This window comes from Trematomus bernacchii, unplaced genomic scaffold (genome assembly GCF_902827165.1).
Source record: "Trematomus bernacchii unplaced genomic scaffold, fTreBer1.1, whole genome shotgun sequence".
Lineage (NCBI taxonomy): Eukaryota > Metazoa > Chordata > Actinopteri > Perciformes > Nototheniidae > Trematomus > Trematomus bernacchii.
In genome coordinates this window covers 5,783,076-5,804,721 of record NW_022987477.1, presented here as the reverse complement: position 1 = coordinate 5,804,721, position 21,646 = coordinate 5,783,076, and the positions used below count along the sequence as shown (strand labels likewise).

At 37.6% G+C, this 21,646-nt stretch overlaps 1 protein-coding gene across 3 annotated transcripts in view; it reads right to left on the bottom strand.

Moving 5' to 3' along the window:
• The window catches only part of LOC117497146 (LIM zinc-binding domain-containing Nebulette-like), a 65,818-nt gene that overhangs the window by 20,801 nt on the left and 23,371 nt on the right, over window positions 1-21,646 (bottom strand). Inside the window, exons 1-35 of one of the 3 annotated variants that reach the window (XM_034149057.1) lie at window positions 20,111-20,304; window positions 18,309-18,407; window positions 16,822-17,146; window positions 16,044-16,115; window positions 13,949-14,050; window positions 13,609-13,719; window positions 13,415-13,513; window positions 12,876-12,986; window positions 11,959-12,069; window positions 11,758-11,871; window positions 11,035-11,145; window positions 10,810-10,920; window positions 10,049-10,159; window positions 9,593-9,703; window positions 8,950-9,060; window positions 8,755-8,865; window positions 8,039-8,149; window positions 7,593-7,700; window positions 7,402-7,500; window positions 7,215-7,325; window positions 6,509-6,619; window positions 5,914-6,024; window positions 5,713-5,823; window positions 4,623-4,733; window positions 3,609-3,719; window positions 3,398-3,505; window positions 3,175-3,285; window positions 2,897-3,007; window positions 2,498-2,608; window positions 2,198-2,308; window positions 1,727-1,837; window positions 1,457-1,561; window positions 1,254-1,364; window positions 1,038-1,145; window positions 45-155 (exon numbers count right to left, since the gene is read on the bottom strand). In XM_034149057.1, coding sequence (XP_034004948.1) covers window positions 45-155; window positions 1,038-1,145; window positions 1,254-1,364; window positions 1,457-1,561; window positions 1,727-1,837; window positions 2,198-2,308; window positions 2,498-2,608; window positions 2,897-3,007; window positions 3,175-3,285; window positions 3,398-3,505; window positions 3,609-3,719; window positions 4,623-4,733; window positions 5,713-5,823; window positions 5,914-6,024; window positions 6,509-6,619; window positions 7,215-7,325; window positions 7,402-7,500; window positions 7,593-7,700; window positions 8,039-8,149; window positions 8,755-8,865; window positions 8,950-9,060; window positions 9,593-9,703; window positions 10,049-10,159; window positions 10,810-10,920; window positions 11,035-11,145; window positions 11,758-11,871; window positions 11,959-12,069; window positions 12,876-12,986; window positions 13,415-13,513; window positions 13,609-13,719; window positions 13,949-14,050; window positions 16,044-16,115; window positions 16,822-17,136 — 3,783 coding nt within the window. In that variant the 5' untranslated portion in view covers window positions 17,137-17,146; window positions 18,309-18,407; window positions 20,111-20,304. Of the gene's footprint in view, window positions 1-44; window positions 156-1,037; window positions 1,146-1,253; window positions 1,365-1,456; window positions 1,562-1,726; window positions 1,838-2,197; window positions 2,309-2,497; window positions 2,609-2,896; window positions 3,008-3,174; window positions 3,286-3,397; window positions 3,506-3,608; window positions 3,720-4,622; window positions 4,734-5,712; window positions 5,824-5,913; window positions 6,025-6,508; window positions 6,620-7,214; window positions 7,326-7,401; window positions 7,501-7,592; window positions 7,701-8,038; window positions 8,150-8,754; window positions 8,866-8,949; window positions 9,061-9,592; window positions 9,704-10,048; window positions 10,160-10,809; window positions 10,921-11,034; window positions 11,146-11,757; window positions 11,872-11,958; window positions 12,070-12,875; window positions 12,987-13,414; window positions 13,514-13,608; window positions 13,720-13,948; window positions 14,051-16,043; window positions 16,116-16,821; window positions 17,147-17,632; window positions 17,818-18,308; window positions 18,408-20,110; window positions 20,305-21,050; window positions 21,159-21,646 lie in introns of those variants that run through there. The other 2 variants (XM_034149059.1, XM_034149060.1) reach the window with 2 other exon arrangements.

The window sequence follows — 21,646 nt, the reverse complement described above, 5'->3', positions numbered from 1 at the left end:
TTAAGGTCAGACAGAATAAACAGTAAAGGTAAAGAGACACTCACCTCACTCTGCAGTTCAGTCGCTTCCTTGGCGTGTTTCGTCTCCAGAGTTTCTGGAAGTTTGGAGTAAAGAGAGGACGCTGTCTGCTGCTTCCCAGCCTGCTTATACTTCACCTGACACACACACATACACACACTTGTTAAAACAACACTTTGACTACAATCTAAAGTATTAAACCCACGACAGTCCTCCTACTCCAAAATCTTTTTATTTTCCTGACTTCTCTAAAACATTTATCTGCTTTTAACCAGCGTTATCAGACGTGCATGCTATTGGCGGTTGATTAGCAACCATTCTGTGACATCATCAGCTGTCAACCAATAGGATTTCAGCTCCATGCCCTGGTTGACCCCACTTAGAGGACACATGTTAGTCTATGATGTAAATATGGGACATATGGAAGAATTGTTGATATTTCTACTCAGAAATGACTGTCTCATTTGAAATATTCAGAACAACACAGTTAATGTCACTGTCATAACATTACTGAGTCTTCTTTAAAAAGACCATTCACACCAACAAAAGAAACATTACATCCTGTTATATATTACATAAAAGCTGTAAGAAACTCTTCTTTAAAGGTAGGGTAGGTAAGTTTGAGAAACCGGCTCGAGATACACTTTTTGTTATATTCCATGGAATGCTCTTAACATCCCGATAGCAATGAATATCTTAAGTGCTTTGACAAAAAATCCATAAAAAAATGTCATCTGTGGAAGCCGTAGTACTGTAAAAAGCACGACCAATCATTTTAGCCGGCCCGGCTAAAATAACTGGATGGCCTACCTGCCTGTCAGCCTTCCATCTGTGCACAAACTTATCTCGTGCCCTCATTGGTCATGTGCGCGTTCGTGTGTGTTGGAGGAGGGGCTCTGTAAGGAAGTGGCAGATTTTCTCCGGTTGTGTATTTTCAAATTCTAGCGCACTCGAGCTGGTTTCTCCAACTTACCTACCCTACCTTTAAGACCAATAAACTACTATAATATGCATCTCACCTCGCTGTGTGTCTCAGACATCTCTTTCACAAACTGAGTCTCCAGAGTCTCCGGCATCAAAGAGAACAACGTCTCAGAAAGATCCTCTTGGTCCTTCTTGTACTTTGTCTGGAGGCATAAAGAGAAAAAAATGGGTTCAAATTGAGCACTGTGAAAAGCGTTATATTAATGTCACGTATTGTTATTTTTCTATCATTATTTCAGCGTTGACAGCACCTGGCTCTGGATCTCTGACTGGTGTTTGGCCAGATGCATCTCTGCGGTCTCAGGGAGGAGGTGGTAAAGAGAGGAGGACGCATCCTTCTTGTGTCCCTCTTTATATTTCACCTGCATCACAAAGGGATAAAATACATTTAGCATGTGGACGTTTCAGACTGCACACAGGGAGAGTTTCAGACAGACGGTCAAAGTGTTTTCACCTGACTCTGCAGCTGCGTCTGCTCCTTGGCCAGCTGCGTCTGCATAGTGTGAGGGAGGGTGGAGAACAGACTGCTCGACTTCCCCACCTCCTCTCTGTACTTCACCTGCACCAAACACACACTTTATATGTGTTAATATCTTACTGAGAGAAAGTGCATGGGAGGAAAAGCCTGATAATAGTGGAAAGTCGATTCACAATTTACTTAGCTCAGAGCCAGTGTGTGTGTGCGTGTGTGTGTGTGTGTGCGTGTGCGTGTGCGTGTGCGTACCTGGCTCTGGTTCTGAGAGGCCTGCTTGGCGTGTTGTGTGTCCAGAGTTTCTGCCATCACAGAGTACAGAGAGCTGCCAGCATCCTGACGCCCAGACTTCTTATACTTTGTCTAAAATTCAAAATAAAGCATTTGATATTGATTACAATCAAATAAGATGGGATAAAACACAATAAGACACAATTAAATATGGTAAGATACAATTAAATAGATTTAAAAAAAACAATATTAAAATAGACAATATAAAATACAAAATTAAAAAATAGGACAAAATTAAATATGATAAGATAAGAGAACATTTGAGAAAAACAAGACAATATAAATAAAATAAATGTAAAGATGATAAAAATATAGTAAGATAACATATGATAATATTAAATACATTGAGATAAAATAAGATACAAATATTTACAATTACATTTTATAGTTATAGTAGTTATAAATGTCATAAATGTGCCGTGTTGCTATCACCTCGCTCTGCAGCTCAGAAACAGATTTAGCAAACTGAGTCTCAGCAGTTTCTGGCAGCTGAGAGTAGAAACTCTGAGAGAGATTCCTCATCCCTTCTTCTTTATACCTATTCTACAACCAGAGACAGAAAACACACGTTAGATTAAATAATAACACAGATTAATGATAAAGGGCAGGGTGTGCCAAAGTCCTATACATGTAAAACATAGAAAACAAATGGCTCCCGCTGTTATCTTACAGTACATGTTAGAAGATCTCCACAGAAACAGGAAGACAAATGTATCATATATTCTTTCTTACTTGGCTCTGCATGTCAGTGATCTCTCGGGCGAACTGATTCTCCAGAGTGTCCGTCATCTGGTGGTAAAATGGACACGACATCTCCTTCTTACCGGCCTCTTTATACAGGGTCTGCAACACAGAGGGGAAAACATGGAGTCACTGAGGAGGGCGAATAAGACACTAAACATAATTCATTTGCATGTTTGAGCTCTATGCTAGTCTTAATCTAAAAACTGAGTAAACTTTATATTTGATATACTTGTTACATTTTAAACATTGGTTTCTATGCTATGACAATAAACTTGCCATGTCAACTTAAGTTGTGCAGCAAATCTGAATTTATTAGTTTTATTTAACCCCGGGAGTATTTGAGATTTTGTAAACGATGATTTTGTGTTCTTTTATTCATGTGTTTACCTGGCTCTGCAGCTGTGTGGCCTCTTTAGCGTGCTGAGTCTCCAGAGTTTCAGGAAGTGTTTGGTACAGAGACGAGGACGTTTGCTTCTTCCCGGCCTCTTTGTATTTAGCCTGGAAGAACAAGGACCAATCATATTCAGGTTTATACCATATTGTGTTACACCTTAGGAAGAGTAAAACTGAGAAAGTACAGACTATGAGAATGATTGAAAAAAGAGAAATTCTTAAATGATATTAATTCTGCAGGTAGTTCTTGTATTAACCGACACTGAACGCACCTCGCTCTGCATGTCCGTCTGCTCTTTAGCGTGCTGCGTGTCGATGGTTTCAGGAAGCAGAGAGTACAGGCTGATGTTCATCTCTTTCTTCCCCTCTTCTTTATACTTCACCTTGATTTGAAGAAAGAAAGGGGAACGAGAACAGACTGCTGGTTAATACAGAGATCAGTTACTGCAGGATCATGACAAATAGAAATACAAAGAGTCTACATCTTTGTGGTACCTCACTGAGCATCTCCGTCTGCTGCTTATGGAACATGGTGTCGTTGGTTTCTGGCATCAGGTGGAACAGACTGGAGGCGTCTTTCTTTAGACTCTGCTTATACTTCAGCTGGAAAACATATAGCATGTGGGTCACAGCCACTTTACTTTCACAGTTTTTACAGCAGAATATAAGAAGGTAAAAGCATAATAAAATGCGTGTGTGTGTGTACCTGGCTCTGCAGCTGTGACGCCTCTTTAGCGTGTTGTGTATCCAGAGTCTCGGGCAGAGTGGAGTACAGAGAGCTAGACACTCCTTTCTTCCCTGCTTCTTTATATTTCATCTAAAAACACAAACCAAAAATGTACTTAAAACTGGCTTCAAAAGCCTTAAAGGTGGGGTAGGTAATTTTGGAGAAACCAGCTTGAGTGCGCTAGAATTTGAAAATACACAGCCGGAACAAATCTGCCACTTCCTTACAGAGCCCCTCCTCCAACACACACGAACGCGCACATGACCAATGAGGGCACGAGATAAGTTTGTGCACAGATGGAAGGCTGACAGGCAGGTAGGCCATCCAGTTATTTTAGCCAGGCCAGCTAAAATGATTGGATGTCCTTTTTACAGTACTACGGCTTCCACAGATGACATTTCTTTATGGATTTTTTGTCAAAGCACTTAAGATATTCATTGCTATCGGTATGTTAAGAGCATTCCATGGAATATAACACAAAGTGTATCTCGAGCCGGTTTCTCAAACTTACCTACCCCTCCTTTAAGGGATCTAATTTAAAATAAGCATCAATTATAAACCAGGGGATTTAACTTTTCTCAGAATAAAGACAATTTTTTTTCCAGTTTTTCTCCCCAGATAAATAAAGTACTCTGATGCTGTTTGACGCAAAAATATAGAGTTGTGTGTCATCTGTATAGCTGCATTACCTGATTCAGTATTCAGGATTTGTTTCCCTGGAATCAGCTTTTAGGATATACCGGTATTTGAAAAGTAAATTCAGAGTGTAATGTGATTTTATAAAAAGGAATCTTTTTAAGCAGTATCCACTTAGCACACTGTAATATAATTGTGGGACATCATCAAGCGTGTACAACTAATGTCATCCCATATTTTGCTAAATATTTGTCATATTTTAGTGAGTTCAATGATTACACAATGCATGTACCTGGCTTTTTAGCGCTACAGGATTTCCAAATAAAACATAATTTATGGAGCATGTCTCTCCATTACCTCACTCTGCAGCTCAGAGACATTTTTAGCGAACTCAATCTGCGGTGTTTCAGCAAGCTGAGAGTAGAAACTCTGAGGGAGGCTCCTCTTCCCGTCCTCCTTGTACTTGTTCTGGAAAAAAATGAAAACAACAGATATTGGTTTGATGTATAAACATAAGGGGGTGATACATTGTCCAATGAGACCCCATGAGATTATGTTTCCTGTACCCCCTGAATTGGTACGAATCTAGTCTCCCATATTTCTCAGTCCACAGATCCGTGTTAATGCCTCTCCTGTAATGCACATTAGTAACAGACTGTGAGCCCTTTGATCCTGTTTCTGATGCTAATCTAACCTCTGATCAGTGTCTGAGGTATAAAAGCATCACAGAGCACTGAGTACTGTGGTTATGATTATTTATAAGTAATCAAACAGCATCCTGCACGCTGCAAACCTCATCTTTATTCAACCTCACTTTAAAATGTTTGAGGTCAAGGAGACCCTAGTTTAGAGTGCCCCCTTTGTTTACTTGCAAAAAAGTGGCAATAGATTCAATAGATACAATTCATTTTCATGGGAGAAAGTACTCCGTGAAACACTAAGGTTTATAAGGAAGCAATTTAAACACTAATGGTGTCATTATGCTGCAGCCATTACATTGTGCCATCAACAGTTACTTTATAATGATGAGTTAATTTAAGCAAAAGGGTCTATTGCCTCTTTCAAATCCGGACTATTAGCTTGGTTTACGTGACCAAATCTAACACAATAGTTTAAATGATAAGAACTTTTAAAACATGTGCATGAAAAATACTTGTTTGGCATATTTAAGTAATTATTTTAGAATAAATATATATTGTATATTGTTCTCAACACAAAAACTGCAGTTCTAAATCAGTGCAGATAGAAACAACATTGAAGTTATTGATGTCAAAATATTTAAATATATATATTATTCAATCATTTATTGGACATTTTACAGTACTTTAACTTACATTAATATAAATATTTGTATTCTATTTATTTCATTCTAAAAAAGAGCAACTGTCAGAAAGCTGTTCTCTAATCCCTGACTGCTCAATCCAGATTATCTCTGTGTTTTATTCACCTCGCTCTGCATGTCGCTCATCTCTCTGGCCAAGATGTTTTCTGTTGTGTCGGGCAGAGTGGAGTAGAGGGAGCTGCTCATCCCCTTCTTCATGCTTTCTTTGTATTTGATCTGGAAGAAACAGCAGAGAGAAGAATGGATACATTTTGTGATCAGACTGAGAAATCAGAAATGAGGAACTGTTTTTTTTCTTCTTCTTACATCACTGAGGAGCTCTCCAGCTTCTTTAGCGTGCTGTGTGTCCATGGTGTGAGGCAGGAGGGAGTACAGAGACGTCTCCACCTCCTTCTTACCCGCCTCCTGGTACTTATTCTGCAAATTGACGAGAACACGGTCACCTTGCATGAACATTTCCCAGATTAAAAAGCTACATTTAGGAGAAAAAACCTTGAGTATGAAGCTTAAAAGGGTTAGTTTGCAGATTGCAATGCAGAGATAGTTAACTTCATGAACCAACATTGTATTCATTTGGCTTTTCTTCAAATGTTAACCATTTTGAATGCCCCTGGTACAAATTAAATGGGTGTATGTCTAAATAAAAATGCAATTTAGACACATGGACCCCAAACTATTATGTAAAAAGCAGGATGGATGATTTGGACTAGACATACCTATTATTGTTTCAAATACTTTCCAAAAATATTCAAAGCTATATAAGTGTTTGAGATCACAATCGCAGCCAATACATTTTAAAATAGATATATTTGGGTTTTCTCCAAATCTTATCCTTCTCAGTACTCCGTCTTGTTCTATATAAATAATGTGTATATATGTGTATAAAGTGTGTGTTTGGTACCTGGCTCTGCAGGTCAGACATCTGTTTGGCCAGCTGAGTCTCTGTGGTCTCTGGGAGCCGATGGAACAAACTGCTCTGATTCTTTTGCTTCACTCCTTCCTTATACTTCACCTGCAGGACACCAACACAGAACAATGCAACATCACATTTATAAAAAAAATGGTATATATATATATATGCAAATATGTGTCACATTTTACAGTGGCAAACATCTAACATTCATTAAAAACTGTGAGTGTCAGTCTGAGGAAACAAGTACGATAGCATTTTATGGCCATTTTAAGTTTGAAAAATTAACTAACCTTGGGCGGGGAGAGATGTTTTGAAAAAAAAGGCATGAATTTTCAAAATAAAAGTGGTACATTTACGAGAATTATTTTGGGAAAATGTGCGTTTTTTGACAATGAATAACATGGCCGCCAATTGCTGTGTATTATGCCTGAAGTGGATCAAACTGTAATTAGCCAGTACATTTAGCAACAAGGAAATATTAGTTATTTAACCCACATTTTACCATATTGTTATTATAAGGATCCAGATTTTGAAAAGAGGTTAATATAAAAACTGATTTGAGGTGTTTTTAGTCAGAGTATAAACACTAATGTCCTTCTTTTTTATATTTTCTTTTTTACCCTTCAATGGTCAATATATGGCATCATACACAAGAAATTAAAGAGCAAGTAAAGAAAGAATGACTTGTGAATACCTCACTCTGCAGGTTTGTAACCTCTTTAGCGTGCTGCGTGTCGATGGTCTGAGGCAGCAAGGAGTACAGGTTCATGCTCATCTCCTTCTTCCCCTCCTCTTTATACTTCACCTGGAACAAAAAAGAGAAGTGCTGAATGTCTGCGCCTCATGAGGAAGGAGGAGGCTTCATTTCTTTCTGTCGTTACCTCGCTGAGGAGCTCGGAGACCTCCTTGGCGCGGGCCGTCTCTAAGGTCTCCGGCAGCAGGTGGAACAGACCGGAGGATCCTTTCTGCTTATACTTCAGCTGCACACAAACAGGAGACAATTATCCAGCTATAAAAAGACACAGTGTGGACAGTGTGTGTGTGGAGAGTGTGTGTGCTGCAGGTTTTTTACTTCGCTCTGCAGCTCTGAAGCCTTTTTGGCGTGCAGAATGTCCAGAGTCTCAGGCAGAGTGGAGTACAGAGAGGAGGAGACGTCCTTCTTTCCACGCTTGTACTTCATCTGCAAAAAAAGACCTTTCTCTTTAGAAATATCCCTCTTCCATTGGTCTTCATTTATTGTTTCTAGGTACTGAGTTACGTGCTTACTCTTTGTTTTATTGTCTTATCAGATATGATATTATTTTGTCTCTGTCTGAGTGGGTGATCTGATGTTATCTTATTTCATAGTATTTATTCTATGCCCAAAACTAATTCTGTTTACCTCAAGTATTTAACAATTTATATTCCATGCATCAGTTTTAAATATTAGATTGTACTTGTCGTGGAGCTTCCTCTCAGCTCTGGTTTCTCTCAGATGCAGAAGTCTGCAGAATAAATGCATGTGTTTGTTTTCCTCACCTCGCTCTGCAGCTCAGAAACACTTTTAGCAAACTGAGTGTCTGTGGTCTCTGGGAGCTGAGAGTAGACGCTTTGAGAGAGGCTCTTCATCCCAAGCTCTCTGTACTTAGTCTGCAAAAGACAAAACAAAATATTAAGATTCTAATAAACCTTTTTCAGTACGCATGCAACATAAACAGGAACTTGTCTCAGAAATGCTGCTGCAGGAACAACAACCTGCCACAGATGTTATTTTAAACAAATATTGACATTGGCTTTAATTATACATAATATTAAAGTGTTATTTCTTGGTGAGATTGTTCAAGTGAAATGATCCCTATAATCCTAGTTTCTTTCTCAGAACATTACCCCCAACCCAGTTTTTTTCACATACAATGGACCTATTTGCTTTATCGTCCCTGTTTAAATGAATGAAAAATAATAATATAATATAATAATAACTTTCTGCAATTTATCTAGTTTTACTTTTATAAAAAATGTGTCATTTCCGATGAGACTGATACTGCATATGCAGGTATTACACACATTAATACCAAGATACATTTTGGAGGATTATAATTCAGAGTGATCTCCTGAAATCATACATAATGCACGATACAGTGTCTCATCTCGTCTCATTTTTTAAAAGATAGTTTGTTAAAATAGGCACCCTGCATTAGAGGACACTGTCAGGAATGAAAGAGTCACATGATCAGTGTTTTGTGCATGCCTCTTACCTCGCTCTGCATGTCACTCATCTCTCTGGCGAAGCTAGTCTCTGACGTGTCGGGCAGAGAGGAGTAGAGGGAGCTGGACGCCTCCTTCTTCCCACTCTCCCTGTACTTAATCTGGGGAAATGGAAGTCGAGAAAAAAGTGAATAACTTCATCAGACTATTAATTCCCGCTGTTTGTATTCAGCATTGAACCCCACCTCACTGAGGAGCTGAGTGCTCTCTTTAGCGTGCTGAGTCTCCAGAGTTTCAGGCAGCAGAGAGTACAGGCAGCTGTTCACCTCCTTCTTTCCTGCTTCCTTATACTTTGCCTGCACACATCAAAACCCCTTTTTGTTATTAAATATTACTTTTCAGCTAATTACAGCTGCATGTCTAAATCATTCCTGCACAATAGCCTCTCTGTTGCATGTTTGTATCACAGGTCTCTGCAGGAAGTCCTTTTCTATTCTTTTTTAATTGAATACATGTTTCACAATCCAACAGACACAAACGTAGCATCACTAAAATGTGTGATATTCTTCCGTCACAGTGCAGAATAAGTTATTACAATTATGCTATCATATAAATAACTGCAGGAGCCTCTGCCTTTAAAAATCTGACATGTTTTAGTGGATCTGATTTTCCATGAAAGCTTTGGATGAGAGCGAAGAGTACTTCACGAAGAGGCTCTGCACATAAAGAGTTCTTCACTGTAGCTATAGAACAGTAAAATACCCTCTACCTTTTATTTCACACTGATACAGCGTTCTGTTGAGGGACAACAACATGATTTTCTCTTTCTTTTCTGCTTCCTTTTTGTTTCTGGTAAAAAATAAATACATTTTAAAAGGTGCTTGGTACCTGGCTCTGCAGGTCAGTCAGCTGTTTGGCCAGCTGAGTCTCTGTGGTCTCTGGGAGCTGATGGAACAAAGTGCTCTGATTCTTCTGCTTCACTCCTTCCTTATACTTTATCTGGAAGAAACAGGACAGAGTATCACATTGATTTAAAAAATATATACGTCACATTTGACATGGGCAAACGTATTGTTTTTGTAAGATACGACTAAAAGAGTTGAGTGTCAGCCTACTGCCAAAGAACCCTGCCATAATGGAAAGTACATTTAATAAAGTGCTTTAGTTTGTCCAGTGTATGCTACTTCCTATTTCATTTTTACAGGGAAATGTTGTACTTGCTGCACTACAATTATTGAACGGCTATATCTTCTGGCATATCCAATGAGATATCAAAATATAAGCGAAAACAACAGTATTTCTATGTATTTATCTATAAAACGTCAGAAATGGTTGCATGCATACCTCACTCTGCAGGTTTGTAACCTCTTTAGCGTGCTGCGTGTCGATGGTCTGAGGCAGCAAGGAGTACAGGTTCATGCTCATCTCCTTCTTCCCCTCCTCTTTATACTTCACCTGGACAGATACAGAAATATTAAAGGTGCAAAATGGAGACAAATTAAGAGCAAAAATATAAATATATATTTCTTTATCTCTATGCGCTGCTGTGCATTTAGAGAAAGGAGTAAGTGTGTTATTTCAGCAATATGTTTAGTAGCTGCACAACAAATGGTGGCTTATTAGAATACAAAATATAGTTTTTATTTTCACATGAGCTAAACTCTCATGCAGCCATAGTTAGGGAAAATAAATAACGTAAGCACTATAATCCTGCATACATATTTGTAAATGTAAGTGTTTCTAAGAGTTGTGTCTAGCAGCTGAAAAAGAAAGATGCGTAATTGCAGTGTAATTTAACCAGTAAATGTTTTTTTAATTTTAAAATGTTCAATTAATAGGAATAAAAGTAACAGAAGCAGTTGTGTTTCCTATAAAAAAATTGTAAATTGTCAAATTATTTTAGCGTCGTGAGCTAATGATCAGCTTAACAGATGCTCAAATTGATGCTAAATGCCAATTATTAAAACAAGCGAATAATAGTTTTATGCTGGTTTGATATTTCACCTCCTGTGTGCCAGAGAAGCAGTGTACTAATTAATGTATATTTTGTAGACATATTTATTATTAATACAATGGTCTCTGTGGTGTTAATGTCGTTTTTGTACCTCACTGAGGAGCTCGGAGACTTCTTTAGCGTGAGCCGTCTCCAACGTCTCGGGCAGCAGGGAGTACAAACACGAGTTCACCCCCTTCTTACCCGCCTCTTTGTACCGCATCTGCAGAAGGAGAAACATTTGTTTTAATGTGCTGTAAACTTTTAAACCTATACAAAAAGAAATAGTCTCTCAGGATCAGTAAATAAAAAAGATGATTAAATTAATATTCATTACCTCACTTTGCAGCTCTGCAACACTCTTAGCAAACTGCGTCTCGTTGGTCTCTGCGAGCTGAGAGTAGAAACTCTGAGAGATGCTCATCCGGCTGCCCTCCTTATATTTACTCTGAGAGAGGAGAAAAATATCTGTCATCAGGAAAAATATAGATTTTATTGCAATACGTTGTACGGAGTATTGGGAAGAGTTTAACTCTCATTGTCATACATGTAATCCATAATTTTTAGGAGGTGTAATATAAATAAAATCTTACTTCCTAACTTGTTCAATCAAACTTGAATGTACACTTCAAGTACTTTTAAATACATATATTGTTAGATTTGCGTTTGATTATCACAGATTGGGGAATGAAGGTTTCACAAGCATTGTACAGGAGTCAAAATATACACATAACCATACTAGAATGGTATATATTTATAGAGTATCTATAGAATACACAGTATAAAGAAATACGTTGGAATACAGTATAATAAACCAAAGTTATACAACAAAAAAAACAATATACATTTTTGTAAAGAATGCAGTAAGATAAGAGTGTGGATTTAAAGATGTGTAAACTGTGCAGGATCATAGATGGAATGTTTGAGACATTATGAACTGCTGGATCAAAACACATTCTCGCCTGGATTCTGACCAAACAAACTAAACTCTCCAAGAAAATATGATGAAGTACTCTTTATCTAAAGTCTAAAAGAAGAGTTCTCTGTAGACAGTGTTTACCTCGCTCTGCATTTCCGTCATCTCTCGTGCAAACTGGATCTCTGAGGTGTCGGGCAGCTGGGAGTACAGAGAGGAAGGAGCGCCTTTCACCAAAAGACTAGGCCGACAATTCACCTGCAGGAGAGAGAGATGAAGTGTCACTACTAAGACTACATTTCCCAGAATTCCTGTGGCTTCCCTTCTATGTCTGTTTCTATGTACCTCACTCTGCATCTGGGACATCTCCATAGCGTGCTGTATTTCTGGAGTTTCTGGGAGTTGGGAGTAGAGAGAGATGGAGGCCCTCCTCTTCCCGTCTTCTTTGTACTTTTTCTGAAACAAATCACTGTGTGTGTCAAAATAACATTCACTCAAGCACTATAGTCATTACGGAACCGTGATTTGTTGACAGTTTTCAAAATCTCAGTTTGTTTTGGGAACTTTGATTGGTATTCAATATTATTTACAATGCGGATCTTCGCCATTGAGGAGCCTTTTTCTTTTTTTATACTTTTTCATTTACGGCCATGGTGCATTGGAATATGCTTCCAGCTACAACGTGCACGACTTTCATTATTTTTCCCATGACGTAAAATAATAACCAGACTTGCAAACATTCACTTCACTGTATTAAAAAATAATTGTTAGTATATATTGATTGTTGTGTTTCTATTTAGGTCTTAATGTGTGCACATGTAAAGATGTGTCTTTGACTGTGTATATATATACAAATTTGCACTCATATTTTTATATTCATTTTTTTAATATTCGGGATTGTGGGAAACGGCATTTTGATCTCTCTGTCTGTAATAAAGTTTACTTTGACTTTGACTATAGTTGCATTGGTAAATGTGCAATTGAATCCGTGCTTTGATATATATTCATAATTGTTAATGTGATAGAGATTATGTAATGTTTTTAGTTGATTGCAATGTGTGTACCTGCCCAGGGACTGCAGATGGAAATCTTAAACTTGAATGAATATTTCTGTGTTTGCTTTATGTATTTAATCATTTGCAGTGGGAAGCCCCAAACCTGCGGTTGCAGCATTAAATAATCTTAATGTGTTAATGCCCACTCTGGGTTTATCTGATGAAATATGTTGAAAAACACCCAAAAAAAAATATATATATATATACCTCGCTTTGAAACTGGTGTACGGTTTTGGCCAGCTGCATCTCAGAAGTTTCTGCCATCTGAGAGTACAAACTGCTGCTCATCTCCTTCCTCCCTTCCTCCTTGTACTTGTTCTGAGGAGCAGACAGAGTTTCATCATAAGTGGATCATTCATTCGTCCAAGATTTCTTCCATTCATCCATCTATCTGTTTATTCATTCATCCTCCAGGTATCCATTTATATCCACTTTTATTCATTTACTGTATCAAACATAGACCCATCCATCATCTGTCCCTCCATCAGTCTTTCATTCATTTTTTAATGTTGACTGTCCATCCATCCTTCCTTTTATGAAAAACTCTCCATCCATCGAAACCATAAATTAATCCTTCCACGAATGAATACATTATCGATTCATCCATCCACCCATTTGTACATTTTGTATATCCATAGCGTTATTCATCAATCGATTTATCACGTATTCATCCTATCATCAGAGCACACCCCTCCATCTATCATCTATTCATCCTTTCATGCATTAATCCATCCATCCCGTCTGACCTCGCTGAGCATCTCCGTCAGCTCCTTGACAAACTGAGTCTCTGTGGTTTCTGGCAGCAGAGAGTAAAGAGACGGGGAAATCTTCTCTTTGTACTTCACCTGGAACACAAACAACACAACCAGTTACTTTCTCCACACGGTAGAAAGTGTTTTTACATAACTCGGATAAATACTGTAACTATAAGTGTCAGTACGTCGCTCTGCAGCTGTGAGGCCTCTTTGGCGTGTTGAATCTCAGGGGTCTGCGGCAAAATGGAGTACAGAGACATGGACGCCTCCTTCTTCCCCTCCTCTTTGTACTTCGACTGAAACACATTTCAGAAACAAATATTACGGTGAAGGATCGACATAATTTTATCCTTCCATTTTTAGACATAAAGAGTGTTTATATTAGAAAGTGAGGCTATATAGGCTGCTTCTTGCTTCTTGAATAGGCTGATTAAAGGTTTATAATTGGTGTTAAGGTAAATGGATTACGTCACATACACTCCTCATTAGCTGTGTGTGTGTGTGAGCGTGTGTGTGTGTGTGTACCTCAGATATCACGGCACTGATGTTCTTGGAGTGGATGAGTTCGGCTCCAGGAACAAACAGACTCTGACCCCTCATCTTCTCAAAGTCCTCCTTATACTTCACCTGCAGGAAGCAAGAGAAATGTGGGTATGTGGGTGAGTGTGCGTGTGCGTGTGCGTGTGCGTGTGCGTGTGTGTGTGTGTGTGTGAGACTTTAAATTGCATGCAAGCTGAACTCCTGTTGAACTCTATCCTCAGGAGGACGATGCGTTAGATGTTTTGCAGAGTCTTAGTCTCTCTCTTTGTGTGCAGCATTAATAAATTACGTATAAAAACGGCTGCTATGTCTCGTCTAAAACATTTAAAAGCTGCATAAATACCAGAGCATTCACATAATGGGGAAGATAGATAAAATGCACAGAAAATGTACTATCAATTGCATTCAGGTGTCTCTATTTGGACGAACATTTGATTTAAATGATGATTATGTTTAAGATAAAACACTGCTTTATACGATTTGAAATGTTGACAAACTTTTGTTAAATTACTTTAAAACATTTTAATACAAATTAAGGCCTCTTTTTTACTACTATAAACATTTTTTGCTTCATGTGCTGTTTTTCTTCATCCATAAAATGAATATAAATGTCCTTGAATAAATGCAAATTGCAATAACCAAAATAAAGAAAATAGAACATAATGTTATTTGGGAAAGGTAACATTTTACCAAAAATAATTATTGTAACATAAAACGTTTTGTGCCTATTGAAGTGAATGCAAAAGGCCTTCAACACATTATTTCAAATGATAATATTAGACACATTTTAAATTAAAATCCTACTTTTTATTTAAAATGTTGAAAGATTGATTTTAGACATTTCAAACTAACTGCACCTTATTTTAAATGAATAAATTCCTTACATGTTCTCTGCATGAGCTGCCTCTTGGCATTAAAGCAGCATGAAGCTAAACTTTAAAGAGGCGTACGTCTCCATGGTAACAAGATCTCTAAACTGTTGTTCAACGACTTTACATTTTCTTCAGGCTCAGAGTTTATCTTCGCAGCAACACATAAATAAAAAAGGTTAATTTAAATAATGAATAATGTAAAGAACTACTACATTATACCAGCAACTATGGAAAAATAGACATTTGAAGTATATTTAAATGGGGCAGTGAGACAGGAAGAAGGATTTATAACGCACGTTGACTTGATGAGTCATTCTGCAGTTATTCTGCCAACTTTGACTCACAGGGAATCAATCTCTCGCCTCCCACATGCTGCACCAGCGTCACCCTCATTCAGCGTTTCACTGCTCTGAAATACTTTAATTTTTCCACATCTCCTCGGGTTGAAAAAAGGCCAGTCATTGCCCCTTTAGAGGGATGGTTACCAATAGCAACCCGGTTTATATCAGAGGCAGCAGAGGACGTTCACACTCAGAAACATTTTGATTCACGAGGTGAAGCTGCAGCAGATATTACACACCATGAATATCTGGGTCACCATCACACAGATTGTGAGATTGGATATATTACTGTTGGATTATCTCAGGTTATTTCTTCAAACCAAGGCTTGAAAAAATATCAATATTATATAATATCATATAACATATATTCTATTTTATTTTATTATAGTATGTAATGTTATATAATAGTATATTATATTATATATATTATATTTTAATTCTATTATATTATTTTATCTAATATTTTATCATATGATATTGTCAGCATTATAATTCATTTTCACTGCATTTCCTCGAGAAATATAGTAATTTTCTACTGTACTGCTGTTTTGGGTATTATATCGATATTATATCTTTATTGTGATACGAGACTAGCTATTCTCATAAATCTGGATATTGTTGTTTGGCATAAGTGTTGTTTTTCCAAGGGATTTTAAAGGCAGCATTACAGTAAAGTGGTGTTATGTTCTAATAACATATAATGTGTATGATTTGTCTTTACCCACTTAGTCATGATATCCACATTACTGATGAACATTTATCAATACTCTAAGTGTGAAAATATTGTTACTTCTTTTTATAAGAAATTAAACTACAATTTATTAGAGATATTTGTATAAATAACAAAATGATCTGAGAGTGACTTACTTCACTGACGATCAGGCTGCACCTCCTGTTGAACGCAGGGTCAGGAAGAGGAGGCTTTTCATCAGAGGACACCTAAAAAAAAACATACATGCACATTTGACTTCACAATTTTGTGCAGTTAATCTGTAAAATATCCACTTTCTGAGTGAAGGAGCCTCTCTGTTTTGTCCTTTAAACCATCATAAAATATAATCTCTGTTGCACCTATTATTAGTAATATTGCCAAACTGAATTATCACTTATAAAACTGAGACGTTGAAATCTGTAAGGAGCCTTTTCTGAGTGTTAATCCCTCGCCTCCTTTATCAGTTCCTAAAAATCCCAATATCAGAGGCTAATAATGGTTTCACTAATCCTCTCTAAGACGTATGAGAGCTGCAGTGTCGAGGTCAACACAAAGAGGAATACATCTGCACTTCATCAGGAACAAAACCTCAAAAACATTCAGCTGCAGTTTGGAAAAACGTGTGGCCTTTTGGAATCTTTCCCTTTACACAATTCAAACCATCCTGAAATAAGATAATTAAAAAGCTGAGAGACGTCATTACGAGCACAGCCATCTCAGTGTGATCTAAAAGATAACAAATGAATTAGCTGTCTTCTCACATGAACACAAAGCAGAGGAATGTTTTCCACATGAATCAAGTAGTTTTAGGAAGCCACAGATCTTTGAATCATGAATTTCCTTTCTTTGGTTTCTTATCTGATTATTTTCAGGATTTATTGAGCTGAATAAGGACTTTTGTCGTTTATGTTGAGTTTTAAAAGTCAAACTCACCTCTGCTTCCCAGGATCCCAGAACCTTCTTAGCCGGAGTCTCATCTTTCTCTCCTCCTTCCTCATCTTCTTTAGCTTTCTCAGTTTCCTCCAACGTCTCCTCCACGATCGTACTTGTTGTAGTTGCGGAAAAAAACGTTTTCGTAACCAGGGTCTCCTGCAAGGACTCTCCTGTCTCCTCCTCTCCTCCTTCCTCCTCTCTCTCCTCCTTGCTTGGTTTCTCAGGTTCCCCCTCCTCCTCCACCACCTCCATCCTCTCCTTCTCCCCGGTCAAAACTTCTCTCCTCTCTGCAGCTGGAGTCTCTTCTTCCTCCATGTCGTCACCTCTGAGGAAAAAACGCATTTGACTTGCTATGCTGTTTTCATTTATTCATGCAATTCCTAAAAATACACATTTTAATCTGACATATAATACAAATATACTGTATATACTGTACTACGTGATATGTTGTCTTGGATCTATATAACTTTTGTTTCTCCACAAAGAATCATCCAAAAGCAACACTTTGAATCTCGTGTTTACCACATATGTGCTAATAAAGAAAGCTCAATCATAACCATACATTATGTTTGAATGAAAAAAGGCCTGACACATGAATAAACTGACTCAAACTTCAGGCTTCAACTCACAGACTAACTTTTCCGCTCAAGGTGACATTTACAGCTTCATCAAAGTCACTGTGTTAAATTCCTCAATGCTCGGCCTTCCTTTTCTTTAAGGTCATCAATCAGAGGTCAGTAATCACCAGCCTCTTCACAAACTGTATCATCTTTAGCAACCTATCATCAAATGAGCTCAACGTTACACTCACCTTGTCCGATTTACGGTCTCTTAATAGAATTGTTCTCTCCAAGCGTTGCTTATTGTTTTCTCAGTATCTCCAGATGCCCTCCTACTAGAGAATTGATGTCACTATTTCGTCTCCTGGAAGTTTTAGATGCTGTTTTACAGATTTTTCTCACTCCTCAGTCTTCCTTAACGTCTAAAATCGACTAATGTCCGCCTCATGTGATGTCTGACTGTCTTCTGTCGCTCGTTGGGAACTTCTTATCACTTTTAACGTCCACATTTAGCCCCCTACTCAAAACCTTATCACCACCGTGCCCTTCATCCAAACACAGTGCCAGGCTGGGTACAGAGTGTGTGTGTGTGCGTGTGCGTGTGCGTGTGCGTGTGCGTGTGCGTGTGCGTGTGCGTGTGCGTGTGCGTGTGCGTGTGTGTGTGTGTTGAGGGCTGAAGGTGAGTTCGTAAAATATCGTAAGCTGAAAGGAATGCTCTTGCAAAGTTCCTTTTTTTTACTAGCTATCCTGCATGTGTGTGTGTTCAGGTGGTAATGGTCATTAAGACAGAGTGTGTTTTGCAAACGCTGTGAGATGTAGAGCCATACACTGATTTGGGAGATTAATGGTAAAGGTATGTACACAAACGAATGAAAATAAAAGCCATTACTTCTTAACCTCCTCTGTGTGGTTGTTGACATTACTCACCATAAAGATGAATAGTATTGCGACAGAGTCCTGACAGCAGCAGGTATCTGGCAGTGAGGAGCGTCAGATGGCAGTCGAGGTAAACAGGACAGCGCCCATCTGCTGATACACAACGAGAAGCTTCACAACAACAAGAAGAAAATACAAATGTATCCACAACAACAATAACAACAATGAGAGAACACTAATTTATCCTTAACAGCAACACGAAAACACAAATGTATCCTCACCAACAACAAGAAAAGGCATATTTGTCCACCAAAACAACAAGAAAACACAAATGTATCCTTAACAAAATCATGAAAACACTAATTTACCCTCAACAACAACAAGGAAACAATAGTTTATCCATAAAAATAACAAGAAAACACTCATTTATCCTTAACAACAACAAGAAAAAACAATTTATCCTCAACAACAACACCAAGAAAACACTTATTTATCAAACAACAACAAACAGGTGATGAAGAGGTTATTCTGCATTAAAGGCCTTACAAAATCTGATAGTGATATATCCCACAAAACATCAAAACTGAACAATTTTAATATCTTGTGGTAAAGTCAAATTATTCATTATTCTGCATGAAAGAAGCATAAAAAAATGAATTATTGCGTAAAGTAACATTTCGGTCGACAGACTATTTGCTCAACTTTCCACCTCAGCCAAATGTAGAGTGTATTTTGTGCTTTTCATTTTTCTAATCTGTATAGTAACACCCACAATAAAGCATAAAAACAGAGACACATCCTGATTACAGAGGTCTTTAAACACAACATGGCTGTCTGAATAACAGCTGAGTCTGCAGTACACCTCTGGGGAATAAATCTGTCTCTCGTCGGAGCTAAATTAAGAGACACAGTTTTCAGGTGGTGAAAAAATGAAAAGGAAAAACCTCTCTGTTTCTCTCTGCGTCACAGACATTCAGAAACACACAAAGCTTTTCCTGTGATCTCGTCCTGATGGTTCACTGGCAGGGAGAACACACTGCAGAAACTGAATGCTAATTATGTATTTTTTGTGAGATCAGGAAACATTTTAAAACATAAATTCCTCCCTCTACTCTCTCTCTCTTTGACCTTGAGAAGCGCGGAGTAATAAGATAAAAGTGTAGGCTGTTGAATATCACACAGAGAGAGTTAATGTGTGTGAATTAATTAATGTGAAGCAAATGAGATGAGAGAATCCGAGGTGTATTACCGCGGTGGAATAATGGGATCAGTCGGTCAGGTAAACAGAGGAGAGGGGAGAGAAACAGGGAGATACATACAGAGAGCACAGAGGAGAGGACAGAACAACAAAGGGAAGGATAACAGGCAGGAGAATAAAATCAAAGCCCAAATGTGATGTGTGAAAAAGGTAACTTGACACATTTTAAAAGGGGATTTATTGTCTACTTTAAGATAAAATAAATGTTTTTGGAGCCCCTAAGGACAAATGTATGTGTTACTGCAGCACAGGGGAAGACACATTACATAGTAGAGATACATTAAAATGTTTTAAGTATATAAAATAAAAACAAGAATATAACAAATAAACTAGAATAGAATACTTTATTTATCCCATCTTTGAATCTGTGTCTCACATAAAGTGACCTACAAGTATATAGTACATTTAAGATTAAAATATTAATAACATCTTCTCTAAGAGAGCACACCAGAATAGTGCATTGTAATGTTTTTTTAATGCACATAAATGAATGTTTAATGTGCATTTCATGGTTTTACACCAACATCTTTCATGTTTTTATATGATCAACATACGATGAAAATCTGTTTTATAAAAAAAGATAAACACACACTACCTTGGCATCATCTGCTGGGTCACTGGGTCATTGGGACACATGGGAGAAGCATCTGTGCACACACACACCCTCACACACATACAACAATTAAACATACACAATTGTAACTTTTATGTTTAAAAGCTGTATTGTTACCATAAAACTCAAATGTAATTAATATACAGTTGAATTAAAAGCACATTTACAAACATGGCTGATGGTGTAGCCCTACTCCCAAATGTTTTTGCTTCTATTAAATAAGTATTTTACTTATATCTACGTTACATATTACACTCCGAGCTGTTTCGATATAATTTATAATGAATTGTTTACATGATGGGATTCTTCATCCTCCACCTCATTCATTATTGACTTTTCTAAAGACACTTTGCAAAGTATTATTTAATTATTTAAATGTTGGTTAATCTTCAGCCTACTTGTCTCTTGGAGCTCTGAATGTCCATTATATATAATGCATGTATATAATACACTGGTATTTAAAATATGTTAGATATAAGTCGTGCTCAGGATGTTGTTGATGTACATGCAACATTAAAACATTTATTTCTTTTGTTACTACATTTCTAATTGAATAACTGACATATTGACTGGCTTTAAAACACATTAAAAATGAAAAATAATACTTACTTACTTATTCATTGGTTCCATAAGAAGCTCCTCATCACTCAGCTGATATCTTCAACACTTGTCGATATTTTGTGTATGTGTGTGATTGTGCTCACTGACCAAAGTGCACCCCTTACTTTCATACACACACACCAGGACAAACAGTAACATAGTGTATATGTGTGTGTGTGTGTGTGTGTGTGTGTGTGTGTGTGTGTGTGTGTGTGTGTGTGTGTGTGTGTGTGTGTGTGTGTGTGTGTGTGTGTGTGTGTGTGTGTGTGTGTCTGTGTGTGTGTGTGTGTGTATGCGCGTGTGTGTGTGTGTGAGAACATACATTACTGATCTGCTCCTGGGTCCGTCTGAGTCTCTGCATCTCTGGAGTGTCGGACACGATGCTGAACCCTCGACCTTTACTCTCCTCAAAGTCCTTCTTATACCTCACCTGCAGGAAAGAAAACACAAATATATTAAAAGGATATTAAAGGAATATTCCCCTTATATATTTGCGATTTCAATATTTCAGTATAAGTCAATGACAATGTACAGTATGTGAATTAATCAAATGGGACTTTCTATATCTGGCAGAGCTGGAGTTATGGCTGCAGGATGTGGCATCCCCTCTGTAACTTTGGCCAGCATGGTCATAATCTCACCAAAATCACACTGGTGAGAGTTATTCCCCTGGCCTATAGTTTACGTAAACAAAAGCAATATACTCTGAGCCTATCAGACGAAATATTAAAGTAGAGTGAATGACAAGAGAGAATCCATTTCACAATAATATTTTCTTTGATACTACAAGTTCTGTTGGAGTTTAGATCACTATTTTACACTTCAGAAATATGGCATCAAACACCCAGTCTTTTAAAATTGTTTTTTGTATCAATATATCAAATTAAAAAGACCAAATATCAGTGGCAACCTGTAACA